At 40.2% G+C, this 19,414-nt stretch overlaps 1 protein-coding gene across 1 annotated transcript in view; it reads left to right on the top strand.

Moving 5' to 3' along the window:
* Positions 1 to 12,896, top strand: part of MTX2 (metaxin 2) — a 29,612-nt gene extending 16,716 nt beyond the window's left edge. Inside the window, 7 exon segments of the mRNA XM_058028265.1 lie at positions 6,482 to 6,554; positions 7,863 to 7,939; positions 8,678 to 8,770; positions 9,179 to 9,217; positions 9,615 to 9,740; positions 10,344 to 10,420; positions 12,400 to 12,896. Of these exon segments, the coding sequence (XP_057884248.1) occupies positions 6,482 to 6,554; positions 7,863 to 7,939; positions 8,678 to 8,770; positions 9,179 to 9,217; positions 9,615 to 9,740; positions 10,344 to 10,420; positions 12,400 to 12,607 (693 nt within the window). The 3' untranslated portion in view covers positions 12,608 to 12,896.
* The last annotated feature ends 6,518 nt before the right edge of the window (positions 12,897 to 19,414 follow it).

Raw genomic sequence — 19,414 nt, 5'->3', positions numbered from 1 at the left:
TGAAGTAGTGTATTATACAGTCAGGTTCACTTGATCTTGGGCTGCAATGCCTTGGTATTGAATGAAATTTTATTTTCACTGCAAATTAATTAAAATCAAGGGAAAATACTAATCAGTAATGATTATTCAGCTATTGAAAGGAGATTGTAACAGAATGAAGACTCTGCTCTTGTGGACACTCAGCCCTCTTCCCATCAGTGTTAATGAAAACACACCTCCTGGGTAACATGACACATGGTTGAAATCATTCTCCATGTGCAACTACCATTGCATTCCTGCTTATCTGGCTTATCACAATGAAAAAAAGCCACCAAAATCAATACACAAATATATCTCAATAACAAAACAATGCTACAACTTTAAGGAGGGAAAAATGGAGTTTGAAGTAGATTAAAACTGAATCACCATAGGAGAGTGTACTTCAGTCTGAAGCAGAGGGTCTGTCCAGGCTCTGCCTCCTTATTGATGCCTGGTGCAGGTAAAGCCATTTTATTTAGAGCCTGGCCAAGTAGGAGGGAGGGGGTTAATACAGCTGCACTCTGCCAGGCCTCTTGCCTCAAAAGGCAGCTCAAAGCATCTTCTACACTGTTCCAACTTGTCAGGAAGAGGAATGTGGATGATGAGACTGCCTCTTTTATTACAAGTTCTTCTGGAATCTTTATGCAGTTAGTCTCATAGTCTTGCTCAAAAGGCTGTCTAAAATGTTCAGAATTCTGGAAATTCTGACAGCTGTCCTGAGGTTAGAGAGCCTGCAGCTTATTTTGTTAAGATATGTATTAATTGCTTGTGCAGTCAATGTCCTTGTAAGTGGTCTTAACATATTCCAGAGAAGGGCTTTTAAAATCGTCTGTTCTTAGGCCTGAATGACAGAAGGAAGTTTGGGCAATTTAAAATTGTGTTACACAGGCCAATTGCTTATTTACTTCAACAAGTAATCAAATAAATGTGTAAATCATACATGATTAATTGCCCTTGACAGACTTGTGATTTTTTTTTCTCTCTCTCTGTGTGTGTATGAATTGTGGTTTAGTTTTTCTCTAGACAAAACATTAGCAGAAATTTGAACTTGTTGCTGAGTCTTAAACAAAAGCTTGGTACTGAAATGAAAATCTGCCAGTCCCTTTTTGTAAAAGAGAATAAAAGCTGGAATTCTTCGTGATGAGGAATGCAGTATCAACATAATCAATCTAGCAGCACTGTGTTGTTGCTGAAAACATTCTTAAATCCCAAGCTATACAGGTACTGTTTGTGAGTGAAACATCTTTCATATAGTTCTAAGATGAAATTACCTCTGAATGAATAGAATCTTCATTTATCTTCAAAACCCCTGTGCTACCAGTGAATCCACTCTTTCTACATTCTACAACAAGAATTACATTATACCATTAGAGGCAGTGCCATGATGCAGTATAAAATAGATTGTTTTGGAGAATGAACGTGGCTTTGCTATAAATTACATTCACAGGTACAGAGGAATTTGTTATTTTGTTTAAAATAGTCACAAATATAATTAAGATCTTAATTTATGTTAAACTACACATGTGGCCATTACCATAACTGGATTAGGAATTTAATCTGTCACTCAAGCAATGATACTGAACAGTTTTCATTTATAACCTTAGACACACTATTTCAGTTACAGGGACTGCAGCTGTTTGATATGAAAACTGAATTATTCTGGAGATTTTTTCATAGGTTTTAATTTTAAAATGTGTTCCTGCAGTAAAGTAGAGAATAACTCTTTAGTTGTCATCACATACTGTCCATTGTATGGTCATGAAATAACATAAAATGAAAACAGAAAATGCATTTCACTCCTTCTTCCTAACAGTATGTTGTGTGAGTGCTTTTAGAAGGGCTGCTGAGTAAGAGATGGCTTGGAATGGCTCGTTCTTTATTAAAAACTAATCATGAATATATCTTCTTCAAATGGAGCCTGGACTGTGCCATCTGAAAATAGTGTTCCTCATGTGGCGACGTAAATTGTGAACTATTTGAGTCTTGGCATAAGTAATTTCATTCTTGCCTCTGATCTCAGAAAGTGCAATCTGGATATGATTTACTTCAAGTTGTAACTCATTTTTAATGAGTGTATGTGTTTGCTCATCTGTGTTTTTCTGGGAGGAAACTGTAGGGGAAGAGGAGGGCATTGTGGCGGAGCTGTGGCAGGGGGATTGGCTGCCCAGGGCCCGTCGTGTGTCCGGCTGACGGTGTCCTTAGCTGGCAGGGCAGAGAGGAAGGGAGAGCAAGAGTGAAAATCGCTCCTAAACCAATTAACTCTGGTAATATATAAAAAAGCCTCCTCTTTCCCTTCTCTTGTGCCTTCCCATTGTATTTCATGTACAGTCTCTTCTTGTCTTGTCATCAGAGGAGGACGCAGTGGCGCCCCTTTCTTGCATTGTTCTGGGGTTGGCAGCAGCAGAGATGAGAATGTCAGTCCTGTGAGAAGAGGAGGGTGGGGAGGCAGGAGGAAGGGGAGGGTGGGCTGAGTTGTCCTGTGTCTGGCTGTGGTTTCTGGGCTCTGGGCTTTTGAATTATGCCAAATCAGTGCAAAAGTGATTGCTCTGATTGTTTTTTTAAATAATTGAAATCAAACATCCTACTTATGTTTTGAATTTTAAATTGGGTGGGCTGTAAGAAGAAGCAAGCCTTACATGGATTGTGTCCTTTTAAGCAGTGCTGTTGTAAATATACTCCATAATTCTGGCATGAGGTGTCACCTGCCATGATTGAAATGAATGATAGGCGTAAGATATTTGATTAATTTTGTAACAAGTGTCACCTCAAAGCTTCCTATCAGCCCTCTTCACATAGTTACCAATACCTCATTCTCTCACGGCAAAAATATGAACTTGGTTGTTCCACCTGATTTTGAATACAGAGTGGCTCATGCTCCTCTCTGTGAGCGTAAGGCAGTTCAATACAAACCACAGTCAGTGTGGATCAGTGTGCAGTGGGGCAGGAAAGGCACTGAGAGGCTTCCCCAGACTTTTCTTCAATTCATTGTCCACAACTCTTTCTTCCCTACTCTGTAAGAGTAAATATTGGGAGGGTAGGGGAGGACAGACATTATTCATCTGGTTGCTTCTGTTTGCCTTGCTCTCATCCCTTTCTCCTCATGGAGGAGCAGAAACCTTCCATGTTTGTCTACAGCAAAGTCTCCCATTAAAAACAAGGTGCACAGGGGCAGTAGCAGCACTGTAGACTCAATGGTTTCAGCCTGGAAAAAGAGAGGTATCATTGCTAAAAATGTTTTTTTCATATTTCTTCCTTCACTTTCTAGGTGTTAGGTAATGCTACAGCTAGAGAGGCTGGAAGAGTGTGAGAGAGGAGATTGTCAGTCTGCAGGAAAGAGGCAGAGAGCATGTGTGGGAGAGAAACTGACAGACCCTATTAAGCCAAATCTTTATTTTTTAATGCCTTTATCTGTTTCTTACATTAACCTCATCCAAAGAAAGGATACACTCAGTTCCTCTGGTGCTGGAGGAGATCCAGCTTGAGGCCTGTAGGGTCACCCTCTCTGTTCTTTGGTAGTACACTTTTTTTTCCAGAGGAGAAGAGAGCTGGAAGTGTAACGCTGTTGGAGCTACAGGCATCTTTGTGAGGTGGGACAGGCTGTCCTCAGTTAAATATCTTGTTTCTAGTTTTGCTGTTACTGTCTTGCTTGCCATTTTCTGGTGAATTTTCACAAGGGTGTCATTAACTAGATTGTGTGTTACTTGGAATTTAGTTGGCCCTTTTCAGTCCTTTTTTAAGTTGATCAGCCAAATTTAGGATGTTAACAATAATCTCTGATGTACTAGAATGAGCCTGGGCCCTTAGTCTTTCAGATTGCTCAACTTTTGATGCCTTGTCTTTGAAGGGGTGTTGATATCTTCATAAATCTTCATAAATCTCAGCAAAACTGCACTGAAGTGGTTTCAGCCTTCAGTCTCTTGCCCAAAAGCACTCAGAGGAGCTGAGCACACTCCCATTTGCTCACAGAAAAAGATTTCTCTCACAACAAAAGCAAGGGTAACTTGCCTGCTCAGACTGTGTATGTGAGGTACCCAAAGGGAAACAAGATGTTCTGAGCTGAAGTAATCAGTGTTCCATGGCATCTTTTATCAGAGTTGGAAGCCATGGTGGTCTCATACCATCTGCACACCAAATGTGCTGGTTCTTGACATTCTGTGTGAGTGGTCAAAAAGGGAACAAATCCTCCCTTGATCACTGGGCTAAAGCATGTAATGAGATAAAGACTCAGAGAAATTGCTGCTTTGTTCTGTATTCTCTCTCTAAGATTTCTTTGATCTGTTCCAGTTTCAACTGTTTTGGTAATAGTTCATGCCACTTACTGTCTAATATCAGTTTTTGTCTAATATCTAGCATACCTAGTTGAATGCATCAGAAAAAAAATTCTGGCAGTGATTATTTATAGGAATGCATTGGTCATGATCCTTGTCCTTTTTTTTTCTAAAAGAAACGATAATTTCCATAAATATGGAATGCATTCACTGTGCTTGAAAAGTCAAAACTGACTTGTTAATGCTAATAATTTCCAAAGCTTGTCAGTTACATCAGTGAAAGAATGTAAGTACTTATAGTAATGCAAATTGCAAGGCTTGTTTCTTAGACTGAGCCCTGCTAATTTGGGATAATACTGCTGTCTTTTACTGATTCACATGAATATTTTAGTTGACATGAAGGGTGTCCAGTGGACCATTAGTTTAAGCTGAAGCAAAAAGTAGATACTGGCCTACTTCTGTAGTTAATGTTTAGGTAAGCAGTGTAGATTCAATAAGGATTAAAATTGTCTTATACTGTGGACCTTTCCTTTATTTTGCTGCAGAACATTTTGTAAGGAGCACTTAAAGTTGAGCAGGTCATGCTTTGGATACAAGTCACAGCTCATAATAAACAAATATACTGGTCTTTTTATTCTCTGGGCTTCTATCTTTTAAAAGATGTAATAGCAGGGTTTCAAAAAAATTTTCTTGAGTTGATTGTATTTTATATTTAGATTACACTGTTAATATTACAGAGTATATTACATATTTAGGTTTATTTCATCACTCATCTTAAAGCCAATCCTAAATATAGACAAAGACTGAAGTGGAACAGGTCTTGGCATGGGGATGCTGAAGGGGATGCTGGAAGAAGCCTTGTAAAGCTGCTGAAAGCTGCTGAAGGGGCAGCTCCCGTGGTCAGTGTTTCAGAACCTCGCCGGAAGTCTGATCTGGTAAATTCAGCACTGGATGGGTTTATCCAGTTTTAAGCATGAATCATTCTTTTCAGTGTCAGTACTAACGAAGCATTCATCAGAGCTAAAGATGACTATTCCAAGAAAGTTTTCTCAGATTTTTGATGTGGTGTTTACTTTAGGGTCTTCTTACATTTCTTTTTAATTTTGATTTTTTTAACTGAGGGTAGACGAAATGATTTCTGATATTACTAGAATCTGTGCTCTATTATGAAAAGTAGCAAATCTTAAGGTTAGGGTTTAGGTTGCTTTCATGTGTGTGATTAGAGTCTGAGCAGCTGAAGCTGTGAGAATGTGGTTTACTGTCAGATCCTGCCCTCTGAAGAGCAGGGAGGAGGCTTGTGCAGAAAATGCTGTGTTACAGCACTCTTTTTCTTCATGGTGGGAGCCTGGTTGCTCTAGGCCTTTTTTACCTCAAGTCACGTTGTATAAATAGTTAATAGAATAATTTTGGAATCTGGACTTGTGACCTGTCTAATTGCAGAGACAAAATGAATGATAGGACTGAGCTGAGCTGTGAGAGTCTCTAGCAAGTAAGAGATTCCTTATTTGCCGTGTTCTGTCCAAACTGCAAATATTTGTCTTGACATTTTGGTATTTCAGCAGAAACAGCCTGTGGATTTTGTGGTAGTGGCAGGTGCTGACAGAAATTGTTACCCTCCTGAGAAAGCTTTGAATCCAAGAACACAGATAGAAGGAAATGGTAAATCGATCACTTATGCTCTCCATGAATCCCATAAATTAAAAATAATACTTTCTCCCCAACCAGACTTGTGCTTTGACAGTATCACAGAGCAAAATTGTTATAAAGAAGAAAGCTGCCCTATGTGTTTGCCATGTTGCATAACATTACCTTGATGAGTCAGCTTTAGCCAGGAGAAATGAGTATTGTGGTTTTTAAAAGGGGCAAAATGTCACTCAGTTTTGTAGAGCCACAGCACTAATTGTGTCTGTCAGATACTGCTTCTTTGCCCATCTTAAAAAAAACAATAAAAATAGATGAATCTGCAGTGGAAGAATTCCAGTCGGTGTGTGAATGATAAACAGTTATCTAAAGAAGTCAAAATCCCTTTGTTTTTCTTTTACTTACCCTTCTTTCTTCCTAAGAACAGTATGCAGGGAACTATACTTCCTGAGAGTGTGCTGGGTGCCAGCTAACACAGGCAAATGCACGGAGAGCACCACATTTGTTTGCCACTGGTGTATGAATGCTTTTCAAATGCGACTCTTTGTTTCCAGGCCTTCTTGCAAATGTGCAATCTGCCAATCCGGGTGATTTGCAGGGCAAACGCCGAGTACATGTCCCCATCTGGTAAGTGTGGCCTTCATTTAGATTACTGTGTTACACCTCCATTTTGATACCATGGCAACTAGGCCTTGTCTTGCTGATAACAGGCAGTGCTGCTGTGTGTGGGTTGCCTTTCCCCCTCCTCTCCAGAGCAGTTTCTCCTCTGCAAGCAGTCAAAACAGTGAAATGCAAAGTAACATTGGCACCATGTGTAACAGTACCTGTGTAAAGTGTTCACACAGCTCAGTGCCTGGTGGAAACCTCCTCTCAAATGCCATAAAGCAGAAAGACAAATGTGTCCAAAAATGGCTTTATTCTGCATCCAGGGAATATTCCAGGAAATGCTGTTATATTTTCCTGTTGCTGGAATGAAACAATGCTGGAGAAAGGTTCTCTTTTGTTTCTCTGTGTGGGAGTTGACTGCCAGGATGCAGGAGACCAAAGGGTGCATTTTCACTATAAATGGTGACAGGTGATTTTAAATCTTCCTCAGATCCATGAGACTGTCTGGAAAAAAATTCAAACCCACCACCAAGAAGTGAAGTATTAGAAGGGTACACAGCCTATTTTTGTTGGAAGTGACTGCCTAAAAATGCCCAGAGACCAGCTTCAGAAAATTGCCTAAAAATCAGAAAGAATTACAGAACACAAGGTGCCAAGATCCTCGCGCTCTGTCCCAGATTTTTGTTGTGTGAGGAGCTCCATATTTACTGATTACCTGGCTCTGGCTGATGACTGCCATATGGAAGTGCCTGTCACTATATGTCTGCCAGCTATATGGGTTCTACTGCTGGTACTGATATTTTTGGTTAAAGCAGTGAAATGAGGTGATTTAAAAAATACCCAAAACCAACAGTTGCTTGGGAGGAGTGGAACCCCTGCAAAAGCAAAATATGCAGGTATATGAATTATTTGTTAGCAAATAGAGATTTGAAATGCTGAATCCAGGCACACAGAGGCATCTTGCATGTGCAGGAGTAGGACTGGTGACACTTACATGCTATGGCTTCTCTGCCACTCACATCTCATGTCCACACTTACTGGCACCTAATGTTGTAATTTAGGTCTGAACACTTCCTTCTCCTAAAAACAAGGAGCACAAGAGGGAAAATGGTACTGCTTCAATTTTAAATGTAGGCAGAATTACATTTATTCTTTTTGCCCTTTCTTTACTCCTGGAGTCCTTTACTGTTTTTGCTCACTTTTACTCACTTACCTTGTTTCCTTTCTTTATATTGGTTTAATGATAATTCAGAGAAGGTTTACATTTTTTCCCTTCTCTCGCCCCACCACCCTCTGTCTCATTGCTCCAATACATTTCTCCTTTTACAGGCAAAGTACCCTTTATTCATGTGGGAAATCAAGTAGTATCTGAACTTGGACCCATAGTCCAGTTTGTAAAAGCCAAGGTAATCGTTCATTGTTTTCATTAATTATGAATGTTAATCCTGCTGAGCATTGCACTGATTTAGTGTGCTTTTCTGGAATCTTACTAAATTTGTTAAAACAATATAGGAATCTAGTACTGTTTTAAAAGACAGATATTATGGAACAGGAGTTCGTGAGGTGAAAATGTTTTTCTTTATAATTTCCTCAAATTCTCCAAGTAAATTCTATGCAGAATAGCTGCATTCCAGTGCCAGTTTCTGAGACGGTTTTCCTACATGCTTTGTCTCTGGGTCTCAGAGGTCTTAAGCCTAGAATTGACTGTTTTAAATCCTGAAATGTCAAATACTGTTCAACTTTGCCTTTACTCTCCCAGCCCTCCCCTGTATTTTAAAAAATGCCATGTTTTTACTGAGAAGTTGAATCTGTATCATGGATGTAAATTTGTTTACTTTGTGCTATAGGGATACACTAACCAGGAGGTTGTGTGCTCAAAGTGTGCTCATCTATAACTGATAATAGTCTAAATTTCCTGCAGATTAGCTTAGATTCCTTATGGATTAGATTAGTTACATAATGATGATTTGGTTCTAATTGTAAAGGATACTGTATTTAAAAATTTCACATGTAATTTTTTATTGAACTATGCAAGAGAATAGGATCTGAGCCAAAGCTCATTGATGTTTAAGGTCCTTGGGTCATATGTTGCTGAATATTCCAATACCCATTCTTATGTGTGTCTTTTTTCTTTTCCCCATTAGGGCCATTCTCTCAGTGATGGGTTGGATGAAGTCCAGAAAGCTGAGATGAAAGCCTACATGGAATTGGTCAATAATATGCTCTTGACAGCAGAGGTACAGCAAACCCTAGTAACTCCACACACTGTAGGCAAGAAAGCTTTAGGATTTTTCCCTGTAGTGGAAATGGTGCTGTTCCTAGATTAGGCCATCAGCTTTTGAGGTGAAATGACAGGAATAAATTCTCCTACGCTGTGGATTGCTTGCTGGCCTGGGGCTGGGTGTGGTGTGGGCAACAGGAACAGGCTTTTGGTCTCAGCCAAGTTTTGATGCTGGTAAAGTAAGGACTAGCAGCTGGGCTTTTGCCTTCCAGTTTTAATTTCTGTTGTACATCAAAGGTCTATGAGAAGAAATGAAATGGAAATTTTAATCTAATTTAGAAAAGAAAATTCTGCTAGTGAAAAATGATTGTCTCTGTATTCTCCTTTATTAGGAAGTTTTAGTAAGTGTTCTTTCTTTTCCTAGCTCTATCTCCAGTGGTGTGATGATGTTACAGTAGAGGAGGTGAGTGGTTCCGCAGCATTCATCTTAATTAAAATTTAATGAGAAAACACTTTTGCTCACAACTGCAAGTCCCTACTCATAAATGAAACATGGGGGTTTATACCATTAATGATAAAGTCTTTTCACTTTAATTTCACTTGCATACACATTTTAGAGAAGCTGTGTTACTGGAGGGAGCTGACTGCAGAATAGATACAGGTTTTGTTCATCTTTCTGAAATAATAATTTTAAATAGTTATGCTGCAAACAGTGGATCTGTGCAAATAGTTACAGCATACACACAGCTGCTTTTCTCTTCTGCAGCTCCTTTTCTGAGAGAAATGTTTAAATATCAGCTGTTTTGTTCAATCTGTATTTCTTGCATTATAACACAGTACCTTTCTGTTTTTCAACACAGATTACTCACCCAAGGTATGGCTCTCCTTACCCCTGGCCTCTGAACCGCATTTTGTCCTATCAGAAGCAGTGGGAGGTTAGGAGGAAGATGAAGGCCATTGGATGGGCTGGAAAGACACTTGAACAGGTGAGTATGAAAAATCAACCTTATTTCTTTAATTTCTTTCTTTTTTTTTTTTTTTAATAGGCATTGGAGAGTAGTATGTTCCTGAAACAGATGTAGTGAAATGCATATTCTGTACTTTAAACATTATCAGGAGTCAGGTATTTGCCTCCAGCAGCAATAAATTTTAAGTTGTGTGCAACCTGATGGGGTCCAAGGAAGGATGTTTTGCCACAACTGTACACAGCTCTGTCAGGGTTAGTTTAGGCCATAGTCCTGAAAATAGGTTGTGAGTTCTGTGCCCTGCTTCCTGTATGATGCTGATAGGCACTCTTTGTGGGATTGTGGCAAGCTGTGGGGTTTAAGTCAGTACCTTTCATTAAGCTTAGTTGTAAATGTTATGGGAAGCACTTAATCTGAGTTGCCTTACCTCAAATGTTAGATTAAGTAACACTTTGCTACCTGGCTGCTGTGTAGGTTTGACTGACTTTAACAGCTTTTGATATTCCAATATGTTACATTCCTTGTTCCCACTGTCAGTGCAAATAGAATAAGGTGGTTATTTCTTGCAATGGTGTTACTTCCTGACAATATGGATTTTTCTTTCTTTCTTGTGTATTTTGATAGGTGCTTGAAGATGTAGATCAGTGCTGTCATGCCCTCTCCCAGAGATTAGGAACACAACCATATTTCTTCAATAAGCAGTAAGTTAGTCTTCATTGAAATACTGCACCCAGCAATATGAGATATAGGTATATACCCACATACATACACATGTATTTATATGAAACTCCTATTTTATTTTAATGCCATGTGAGTCATTGCAAAAATACAAATGTGTGACTGGAATCTAAACATGAAATTTCAGGAATAAGTATTTAAAGGTTTTAAAGGGAAAGCCTCTGTAAGTTTGTTGTATTTATGATTTCATTTTACTCCTGCTTGTCTTACAGATTCTACCACAACTTATGTAGGCTACAAATGTACATTTTTATATAGTTAGTTTCTTAATAAAAATGATACATTTAAAGCATTACTTGTATTTCTTGGGTAACATTCTCTGCTAGAGGAGTGAATGTATGTTGTGCCAACCTGATCAGGGCAGCTTGTCTTAACACGAGAAGCAGTTCTGAATGAACTGAATTAACATGAGGGTGTCTGAGATCTAAGAACTGAGGGAGAAGCTAGCTAATCCACAAAGAACTAAATGTAAAGTGAAAAAAAAATATTCACATTGCCAGGAGAGAAAAAAGAAATTATCTGACCTCCTTGGAATGTCCTCTGTTCTCACCAGTTTCTTTCAATTGCAATATGTCTTTTAATTTTTTTTCCTCTCCAATAATTCACAATTTTGGAAATGTTACAGACTTAAATAATATCACATTAGCTCCCTCTTGTCCCCTGTGCATAGATCAGCCTAGAAATGCTCAGGTCTGGATTTCAGTTTACTGCATTTGAACTGGGAGATGTCTTCAAATGGCAGCATTTGGTTATTTCTCTGCATTGTGGCTTTGCCCCTTAATCTATTTCAAGTTGAGACTAGCTGGGTAGTCTTAATTCAGAGGATACAGAAGTATTCCTTACAGAAGATGACTTTAAGGTGCATCTTCTCCTTTGATTATTAAACACAGTATCTCTTAACTTTTCTTTCTGTATTTCTAAAGAATTGTAACTTGGGGAATTTGTGTTGGTTGGTTGTTAATCATACTTTTTTGGTAGTTTCAACCTTTAAATTTTTTAGCTGTCTGAAATATTACTAAGAAAATACATGTTCTTGGTTTAGTAGTTTTCAGTGTGTGACTTCTGCGAGTCTTTAGGAGGTAAATAAGAAAAGCAGCCTGTTTCTGACAGATTAAAGTTTGTTATGCAAGGGCCCACATCTCCACTGGAGAGTGCTTAGTGATCCAAAAATAAAAAAGCAAAAATTTTACCAGTTAGGAAAGCTTTGTGATACAGACATTTAACATTAGTAGAGGGGGACTCTGAAGTCATTAATAGATTTGAAAAAAAAATATTATTTTTACATGGACTACTTACATACATGGACTATTTAAAGGTCCAAGGTGACAATTCAGAAGGGTCATCATACCTAAAACATTCCCAAAAACCTGTTTTCTTCTGTGTAATCCCCTTTCAGAAAAGGGATGTTTCCAGCAGCTGCCACCATGGAACTCCCTTTTTTGTTGGTTCAGTAGTTCCAAACTGTTGCAGAGCGCAAAAAAATGAATGGGAGTCATAAGCTTCCAATCGTCTCCTTTTTTTTCCTCTTGTGAGATAATAGTTGGATTTTTTTAACACACATCTGCAGAAGAAAAAGAAGAGCCACAAACCACTTGATAAGCATTTGCCCTTGTTACAGGACTAAAAGGTGGAGCATGGTTTGAAACTAGATCAGTAAGTCTCTCTGATCTAAGAGATGTTATTTCCACATTTCCAAGCTCCCTAAAGCAAGGAAAATGCTATCCTGAGAACAAGCAGAGTTCTTAATATACCCTTTAGACAGATTTCATACATTTGGTTTAGCCTTGCTTGATTTCATCCCAATTCTAGGCTGTATGGCTAGCTACACGTTACTCAGAACAGCACGGTTTTTCTTCACCCGGACTTGTCTTCCAAAATACCTGTTTACCTGTTCTTTTTTTCTTCTTCTTCTTTTCTTTTTTTTTTTTTTTGTTTTTTCCAGACCAACTGAGTTAGATGCTCTGGTGTTTGGACATCTGTTCACAATCCTTACTACTCAGCTAATCACTGATGAACTCTCTGAAAAAGTGAAGAACTACAGTAACCTCACAGCGTTTTGTCGGCGAATAGAGCAGCAGTACTTTGAGGGTCAGGACAGAGACAGCGCTGCAGTTGCAGCCCGATCTTCCAAGAGGTCCCTGCTCAGATAAACATGGTGCTTGAGGTGGATCATGTTGCAGTTTTGGGTTTATCATTGCTCTATAAATGGATTTTGAGAATGGAAATGTGTGTTAGCTTTTTGAAGCTGCCAAGTCATTCTGGAGCAAGGAAAAATGTTCAATACAGTTTTTGTGTTGTAGAATACACTGTGCACATTTAAGCTGAAGTGTCTGTATGGGTGTTTCCATTTTAAAAGCCTGTGTGCCACTTACTGTAAAGTCACCTTGGAAAAATATTGTATCTGTTTCAAAAAATAAAACACTGAAAGTTGATCTCTCATCTTTCTAAATGCCTCTTTTACTAAATTTAATTTCTGTGTAGTTCATGAGTGGGATCCTTTTGACAGGACACTTGGAAGAAAGTTGTGAACTAGTTACAATTACTAGGCTGGGAATGAAAGTATGCATTAGAGATCTTAATGTTTGTCTGCCTCAGCTAAAACGTATTCAGAAACTGGCTGAAAAAAATGTCTTGGAGCTCTGTAGCACACAATTAACGTGATCTTATTCAGTTACTATTTTTGTGTCAAAGTACCTTCTGGCTGTCAGTCCTTCATCTTGTATGTGTCTTGCCTCTGCTTTTATCTTTAATTCACCTTTGGTTTTTTGATTATAATTTTTTTTTATCCTGTAGTTTCCCAGTTTTAATCCTCAGCTTGTCCTGCAATGTATTTAAGAAACTAATTTGCTAGGTAAGTGTCTGCTTCACTGTTTCCACTTCCAGTATGCTGACATTGCTTCTGAACTTTGATCTATCTACCAGATGTAGTTCTCATAGAAAAAGGAGTCACTGTGAGCCTGCGGCTGGCATGTCTTGGTCCTTCTGCCTCCACATTATTCATGGTACATGTAGCCACAATGATACAGGAGTAAACAAAGAAATATCACTGTGGTGCTCCAAAAACCCTGGCAACCTGGAACTTTTCGAGGGAGAGTTCTTGTGTGCAGGCAAAGACTGATCTGACTGGTATTATTTCGAGTGCATTAAATGGTGCTGCTCTGTTCTGCTGTGTCAGTTGTACTTGATGCTTTTCCAAAAGCACCACCAGGAACATGCTGGTGGCTGAAACAAACCTTGTGCATTCAGGAAGTCATGGCCACAACTGGGAGCCAGCTCAGGCTGTTTGGCTTGTTGGAACCATTGTGTCCTTACTTTGAAATATGTTCATTTGACTTTATGCTTCAGTGTAAGAACACTTAATGGCTTGAACTGGTTATAAATGGTTATACAATGGTCATGAGGTTTTGGCTGCCATTTCCTTCTCTCTTAAACTGAGCAGAAAGCAGCTGCATGCCTTGGACTGGCTGCATTTCCCATGTCAGGCTCCTGAACCACTCCTGCTTACTCACTGCTTTTGTGGGGATCACTCTTGCCAGCTGGATTGGAAAACAGAGCTGAATTCTTACTGCCTGCTTTTTGATAGAACAGGCCAAAGTCCCACTGCAGCCAAACCCACAAAGTATCAGTGTCTTGGTCTTTCATCCAACCACTCTTGCCAGGAGAGGCAGATTGCCCTTGTCCTGCATTTCAGTCTTAGAATTTCACACGTCTCTGTGTTGAATACCTTGTGAAACTGAACCCCCTCAGCTGTTGATTGCTTAGTGACCATTTCCACTATCAAACCAGTTGGTATCTGAGAATCCAGATATTTCTTTCAAACTTGCTTTTTTTTAAAAGTTTGGAGAGAATATTGTGATACATGCTACTTTGAGCAGACTAAAGTTAGCATGCTGTGGTGATGAGGAAACCCTGTGTGAAAACTCAAGTATCTTAATCCAGACTAATTAAACTGGTCTTTTACCCTCTCGCTATTTGCAGAGCACCATTCATGAGGAAAGATTTTAAGCTAGCTTCTGTTGTTTTCACAATTCTGCTACCAGTAGACTGAACTACAGAACTAATTTACTTAATGGATTTTTAAACCTGCCTATTAATTTTTATTGGTCTTAAAAAGTGCAGGTGGACGTGTTCCTCCTCTTTCAAGGCTTCAGTGGCCATTAGCCACCTTGTAGCTGAATTTCAGCAATTGCTTTGAAACAGCATTGAATGAAACTTTTTGTATTCTGGCAAGGTGAGGCAGAACAAGCTCTGGTAATACAACACCTTGAATGCTGAACAGCAAGTTATTGCAGATTTTGTGCAGCAGCATACAGCGAGCTTTATAACTTCAGAGTAGTAAAAAACCCCCACAGAGCAATATGCATTAACCTGCTTTGAATGTCTCATCTAGAAAATAAATGCTGTGGAAGTGGTTGGGCAAAAGATACTGATCTCTTGCAAACAAAGTTTGTGTAAATCCACCTGAGCTACTCAGACTCCACTTAAGGATACAGAGACAGGCAAATCACATCGAGTTTTCAATATTGACGAGAGAGGACAAGCAGAGACTGAGCTCTCAAGTTACACTGAAGTTTCTGAAAGTTTAACCACCCCTCATTCCTTGTGCGTGACTTTGATAATTTCATTTAAATGGAAAAGAGCATTCCTTACTTCCTTGACTGAAGAGGGTTTTTTCTGTACGGCATATTTGCTACAGAGCTGGTTTGTAGTTCAGGCTGCATCTCATTCTAGGTGATATCTGAACTTAGAAGGAAAATCTTGGCTTTGCTACCCGTGTTGAAAATAGCTATTAAAATCCTAGCCAAATGACAGACTTTGTACCTCATAAATACAAGAAACCATTATGCTTTTTAAAGTGACATTGGTAGCATGACTGGTGCTGTGGAGCAGACTGGGCTGAGCTCCAAGGACCAAGGCTTGCTTGGCGAGCTGTGCTTTAGCTCAGTGAAGCTGCAGTCCTACAAAGGACCCTTAAGCGGATTGCTCCTGAAATGCTGGGCACAGCTCAAGGAAGGGAATGAAAAGTTGTAACAGCACCAGCAATAAAACAAAGGCAGAAAAAACCCCAAACCAACCCAAGCCAAATAGCCTTCATGAACTCAGGAATTAGCACTTCTGTGGGCACACAGTTTGGCAGGAAACCAACCCAAAGCCCATAGCCTTTCTCACAAGGGGATTGAGCAAGGGCACTGAGCTGCCTTCTCCCAGGCGTAGCAGCAAGGGCTTTCTGCTGCTCTGAGTGGCCCTCTGGTAGACAGGGCTGTGCATGTGCAGTCTGTGATAATTTTACTCTGGAGTTGTGGGTGTTTCTGGGAGATCTCCCATGCCTAAAGCACAGCTGCTGCACCAGACAGGAATCAGGCCAGGAAGGCCTATGGCTTGTCCCACATAGCAGGACACTGGGGATAGTGGTTTGCTTTCCTAGCTTTTCAGGCTCAAAAATACAAAATTCTTACAGGCTATTTTGAGTGAAGAGAGAGAACTGGAACTTCTAAGGTTTCCCCAAATTAAGACAAAATTTAGGTTTCCAACAGAAAAAAATGTCAGAAGCAACTGTACCATGGATTATCATTCACCTTCTAAAAATGCCTCACCAGGAAGTGCATGAGTTACCCAACCAAAACAGCACACAAAGTTACAAAAGCTCTCAGAGCTACGAATGAACAGACATAATTGAGTCTGAGTACAAATCACCTGACCATTGTGGTTTGCTTCTCCTAGTCTTTTCCTTCTACAAGTAATTGGCTTCAGAGGCAAGGCTCAAGTTGGAAAGTAGCAGATACTTTCTTTGATGGAGCTAAAACAATTGGGGAAGTCCTGGTGAAAACAGGACTGCTTCTCCATTCTCTAGATGCTTCTTTGGGACTGCGGATGGGCTTACCTTGCTCAGCACATACGCTCCTCAGCACAGTTACCTGCTCATGTTCTTGTTGGATTTTGGTGTCTGCTCCTATCAGAAATATGCAGGGTGGCAGTTCCAGGTGTGAAGGTCTCGTTGGCCTGACCAGCACAGTGCTGTACACACAGCTAGACTGTGGATCCTGCGTGCCCTGTGCCACTCTAGGTACAGCTCAGGAAAAGGAGCAACCACCCTGCTCCACCATGGGCTGTAGCAAACCAGCTGGTGATTTGAAAGTGGCCAGACAGCCACAGGCTGATTTATAGTATTGGAGCATTGTTTCCAGCTGACAGTCCTCCCTGATATTCTGGTTTTCCTGTTCCTCTCTGAAGCAAGTTCTCCTTGACTGGGCAGCCTCTTGATGCTGCCTTTTATTATGTGATGAGATATCAAGGGAGACATGTGAGAGGGTTTTGGTGGGAGCAGTTTTTGCTAGGACCTATCACTTTTCACATATCAGTTATAAAAATTTTAGTACTGAGTGGTGTTAATGAGACATTAAACTGCTGTTTTCTCTGCCTTTTGTTTTATTTCTCCTTTTCCTCCCCAGGGAAAGGAAAACAACCTGGCAATCTCCTGCCTCTCGAATGTACTTAAAGCTCAGTGTTGTGGAAAAAAAGAGGCTAGCATAGCCTTACACATGGAGAATGCTGCTGAGCTGCACTTAATGATGCCTCTTAGGATCAGCTGTGCTGCTAAAAAACACTTCATTTCCTGTGGCTTTCTTTCTTTATAAGCAGAGTGCAGCTCCAATGGCTCTCACAACAATTAGCACCCACTTGTTTTGCAGGTTTGAAGTTTTTGCATTAGTCAGGTTGAGAAATTCATGGTATTAATCATGACTGAAGTTGTTATTTATCACCTGCTGGGTGAGAAATAATAATTTTGGCACTACTGGGGCAGCAGGCCAGAAGTACCAAATTAAGTAAAACATCTAAACACCAGCAAGGATCATTTCTCTGATTAATGAATTGTTACAAAGAAAAACTGCTACTCGTTATCTGATCTTAGGATAAAAGTAGGAGTAGGAAGTAGAAAGCATTAGCAAAGTCAGGCTCTAGCCTGATGCAGTTTGAAACTTCCTGGCTGATCTACTCTGTCATTCACTGACTAACACATGCTTCACAGGTTTGTGATACTTGGCTTACATCCCCCGTGCCAACTTTGTAGAAAACCAGCGTTTGGCAGGGAGCTTGAAGCCTGTTGTGTAACTGCCTCGAAAGAAATGAAAGACTTAAAGCTTCTAGGGCTTGTCTAGGCTGGAAGGGTTTGCCACAGGAGCAGCTACCAGCCTGGCAAAATACCATTGTGTGAAGGCAATGAGAGGCGTGCAGGAAACAAGATTGGCGACACCAATGGAGTGGAGTTCACACCCTGGATCCGCACTGGGGCCGTTAGGCACCCTTGGGATTGAAGGGGCCCACAAGTGACAGCTGCCTGGTCAGGTGTGTGTCACATGCACCTCACCTACACACAAGTGGTTGCATTGGCATGAGGTCTGTGTGTGGTGCTACAACCCCAAGCCACCAAATGACCGTGACACCACATCCCCTCCCTGACAGGCCATTGTGGGCAGCTGAGGAGCTGCTGTGTGCCCACAGAGTTCACAAACGAGATGTAAAAATGGAGTGTTAGCCTTGACTATGGTCAAAGAACTCAGCCTAGGGGAGATGCCTCACCTCTGAAAACAGTGATTGTTGAATCTTAGCTTGTTGAGACTTACAAGAAAAAACTTAAACAGAGAGCTTTAGAGACCTCTTTTCCTCCAAGTAATTCATTATCTAGGAAGAAAGGACAGGCTTTTTCCATAGAGAATATCAACCATTCCCATCTATTGCTCCAGACCTCAAATATGGTGCTAGTTGAGAAAAAGAACTTCACACTGTTGACACAGATGGACTGCCATCCATGCCACACATGACATCTATGGCAGCCAAAGTAACTCCTGTCTACAAGCCAGTGTGCTCAGAAGCTGACTTGAAACAATGAGCTGACATAAGAGGTCAACATGAACTCACCCCTCTCCTGACAGTAGCTGTGGGTTGATAGTACTGGGTTGACAGTAACCCAGTTTGTCAATAAAGATGTTTTTTTATAAGTGTTGTGTCACATATATGTTTTCTCATCCAGATTTTTTTATACCTGGAAGTTTATTCTGCACTTAAGAAGAAAATGAAAGACCTTAGGAATATAGGGCATAATGATCACCTTCCCCTCAATCACTGCTCAAATCATCAGTCTTCCAGGGTTTATGTTCTCAGTTCACATAGAAAGACTTGAAACAAGAATGAAAATGATGATGCATAGAAAATATAAATGGCAGCAAATGGCTTGCTGCAAACAAAAGACCATCTTCTGAGGCTAGGCAGGAATCACCAGAATGTGTTTGAATGAACCTTGTTGTAGGTACCGTGGGGAGGAACCACTGAAGTGTAGCCATGACAAATTCTGTAGACCAATCACCACCCAGCTGCTCTGGCCAAACTGTGGCATCACCCAGTCCCCAGAGCATCTATCTTTTCCAAGGCTGTCTTCTCTCAGCATGGATTCATATTTTCTGTCACTTCTTCCTGCCAAGACTTTGTCAACAGCAAGCCCACCTCCCCAGTCATACATCTCAGGTTGCCCCTGCCATACTCTCATGGCTGGTGACATCTCTTTCAACTTTTGGCTACAAAGTACAGCTTTGTCCAGGTTTCTTGACTTTGAAGGCATCTGTTTCTGGTTATAACATTCTCTCACTGCTGCGATCAACATTTTTTTCACAAATACACAGGGTTATTACATGAGATTATCTTGTGGAAATTATCCTTCATCTTTCAGTTGTTATCACTTGGACTGTTAGGTAAGAGCTAGCCACTTTCTTTTCTTGTCAAGACACTGCAAACTTTTCTTTAGGTTCACTGCTGTTTCTAACTTAATTCCTGTAAATTCCTCCCTTAAGTTCCTCTGCAGTTTTTACAGGCTCTTTCCCTCACAAGTGTGTAGCACCTTGATCTACGATGCCTCCTAGCAAAGAAGTGTATAACTGAGATTACTGGCTATCACCATGATCTCT

Source organism: Melospiza georgiana, chromosome 7, assembly GCF_028018845.1.
Source record: "Melospiza georgiana isolate bMelGeo1 chromosome 7, bMelGeo1.pri, whole genome shotgun sequence".
Lineage (NCBI taxonomy): Eukaryota > Metazoa > Chordata > Aves > Passeriformes > Passerellidae > Melospiza > Melospiza georgiana.
This window is presented reverse-complemented; position numbering and strand designations above follow the sequence as displayed.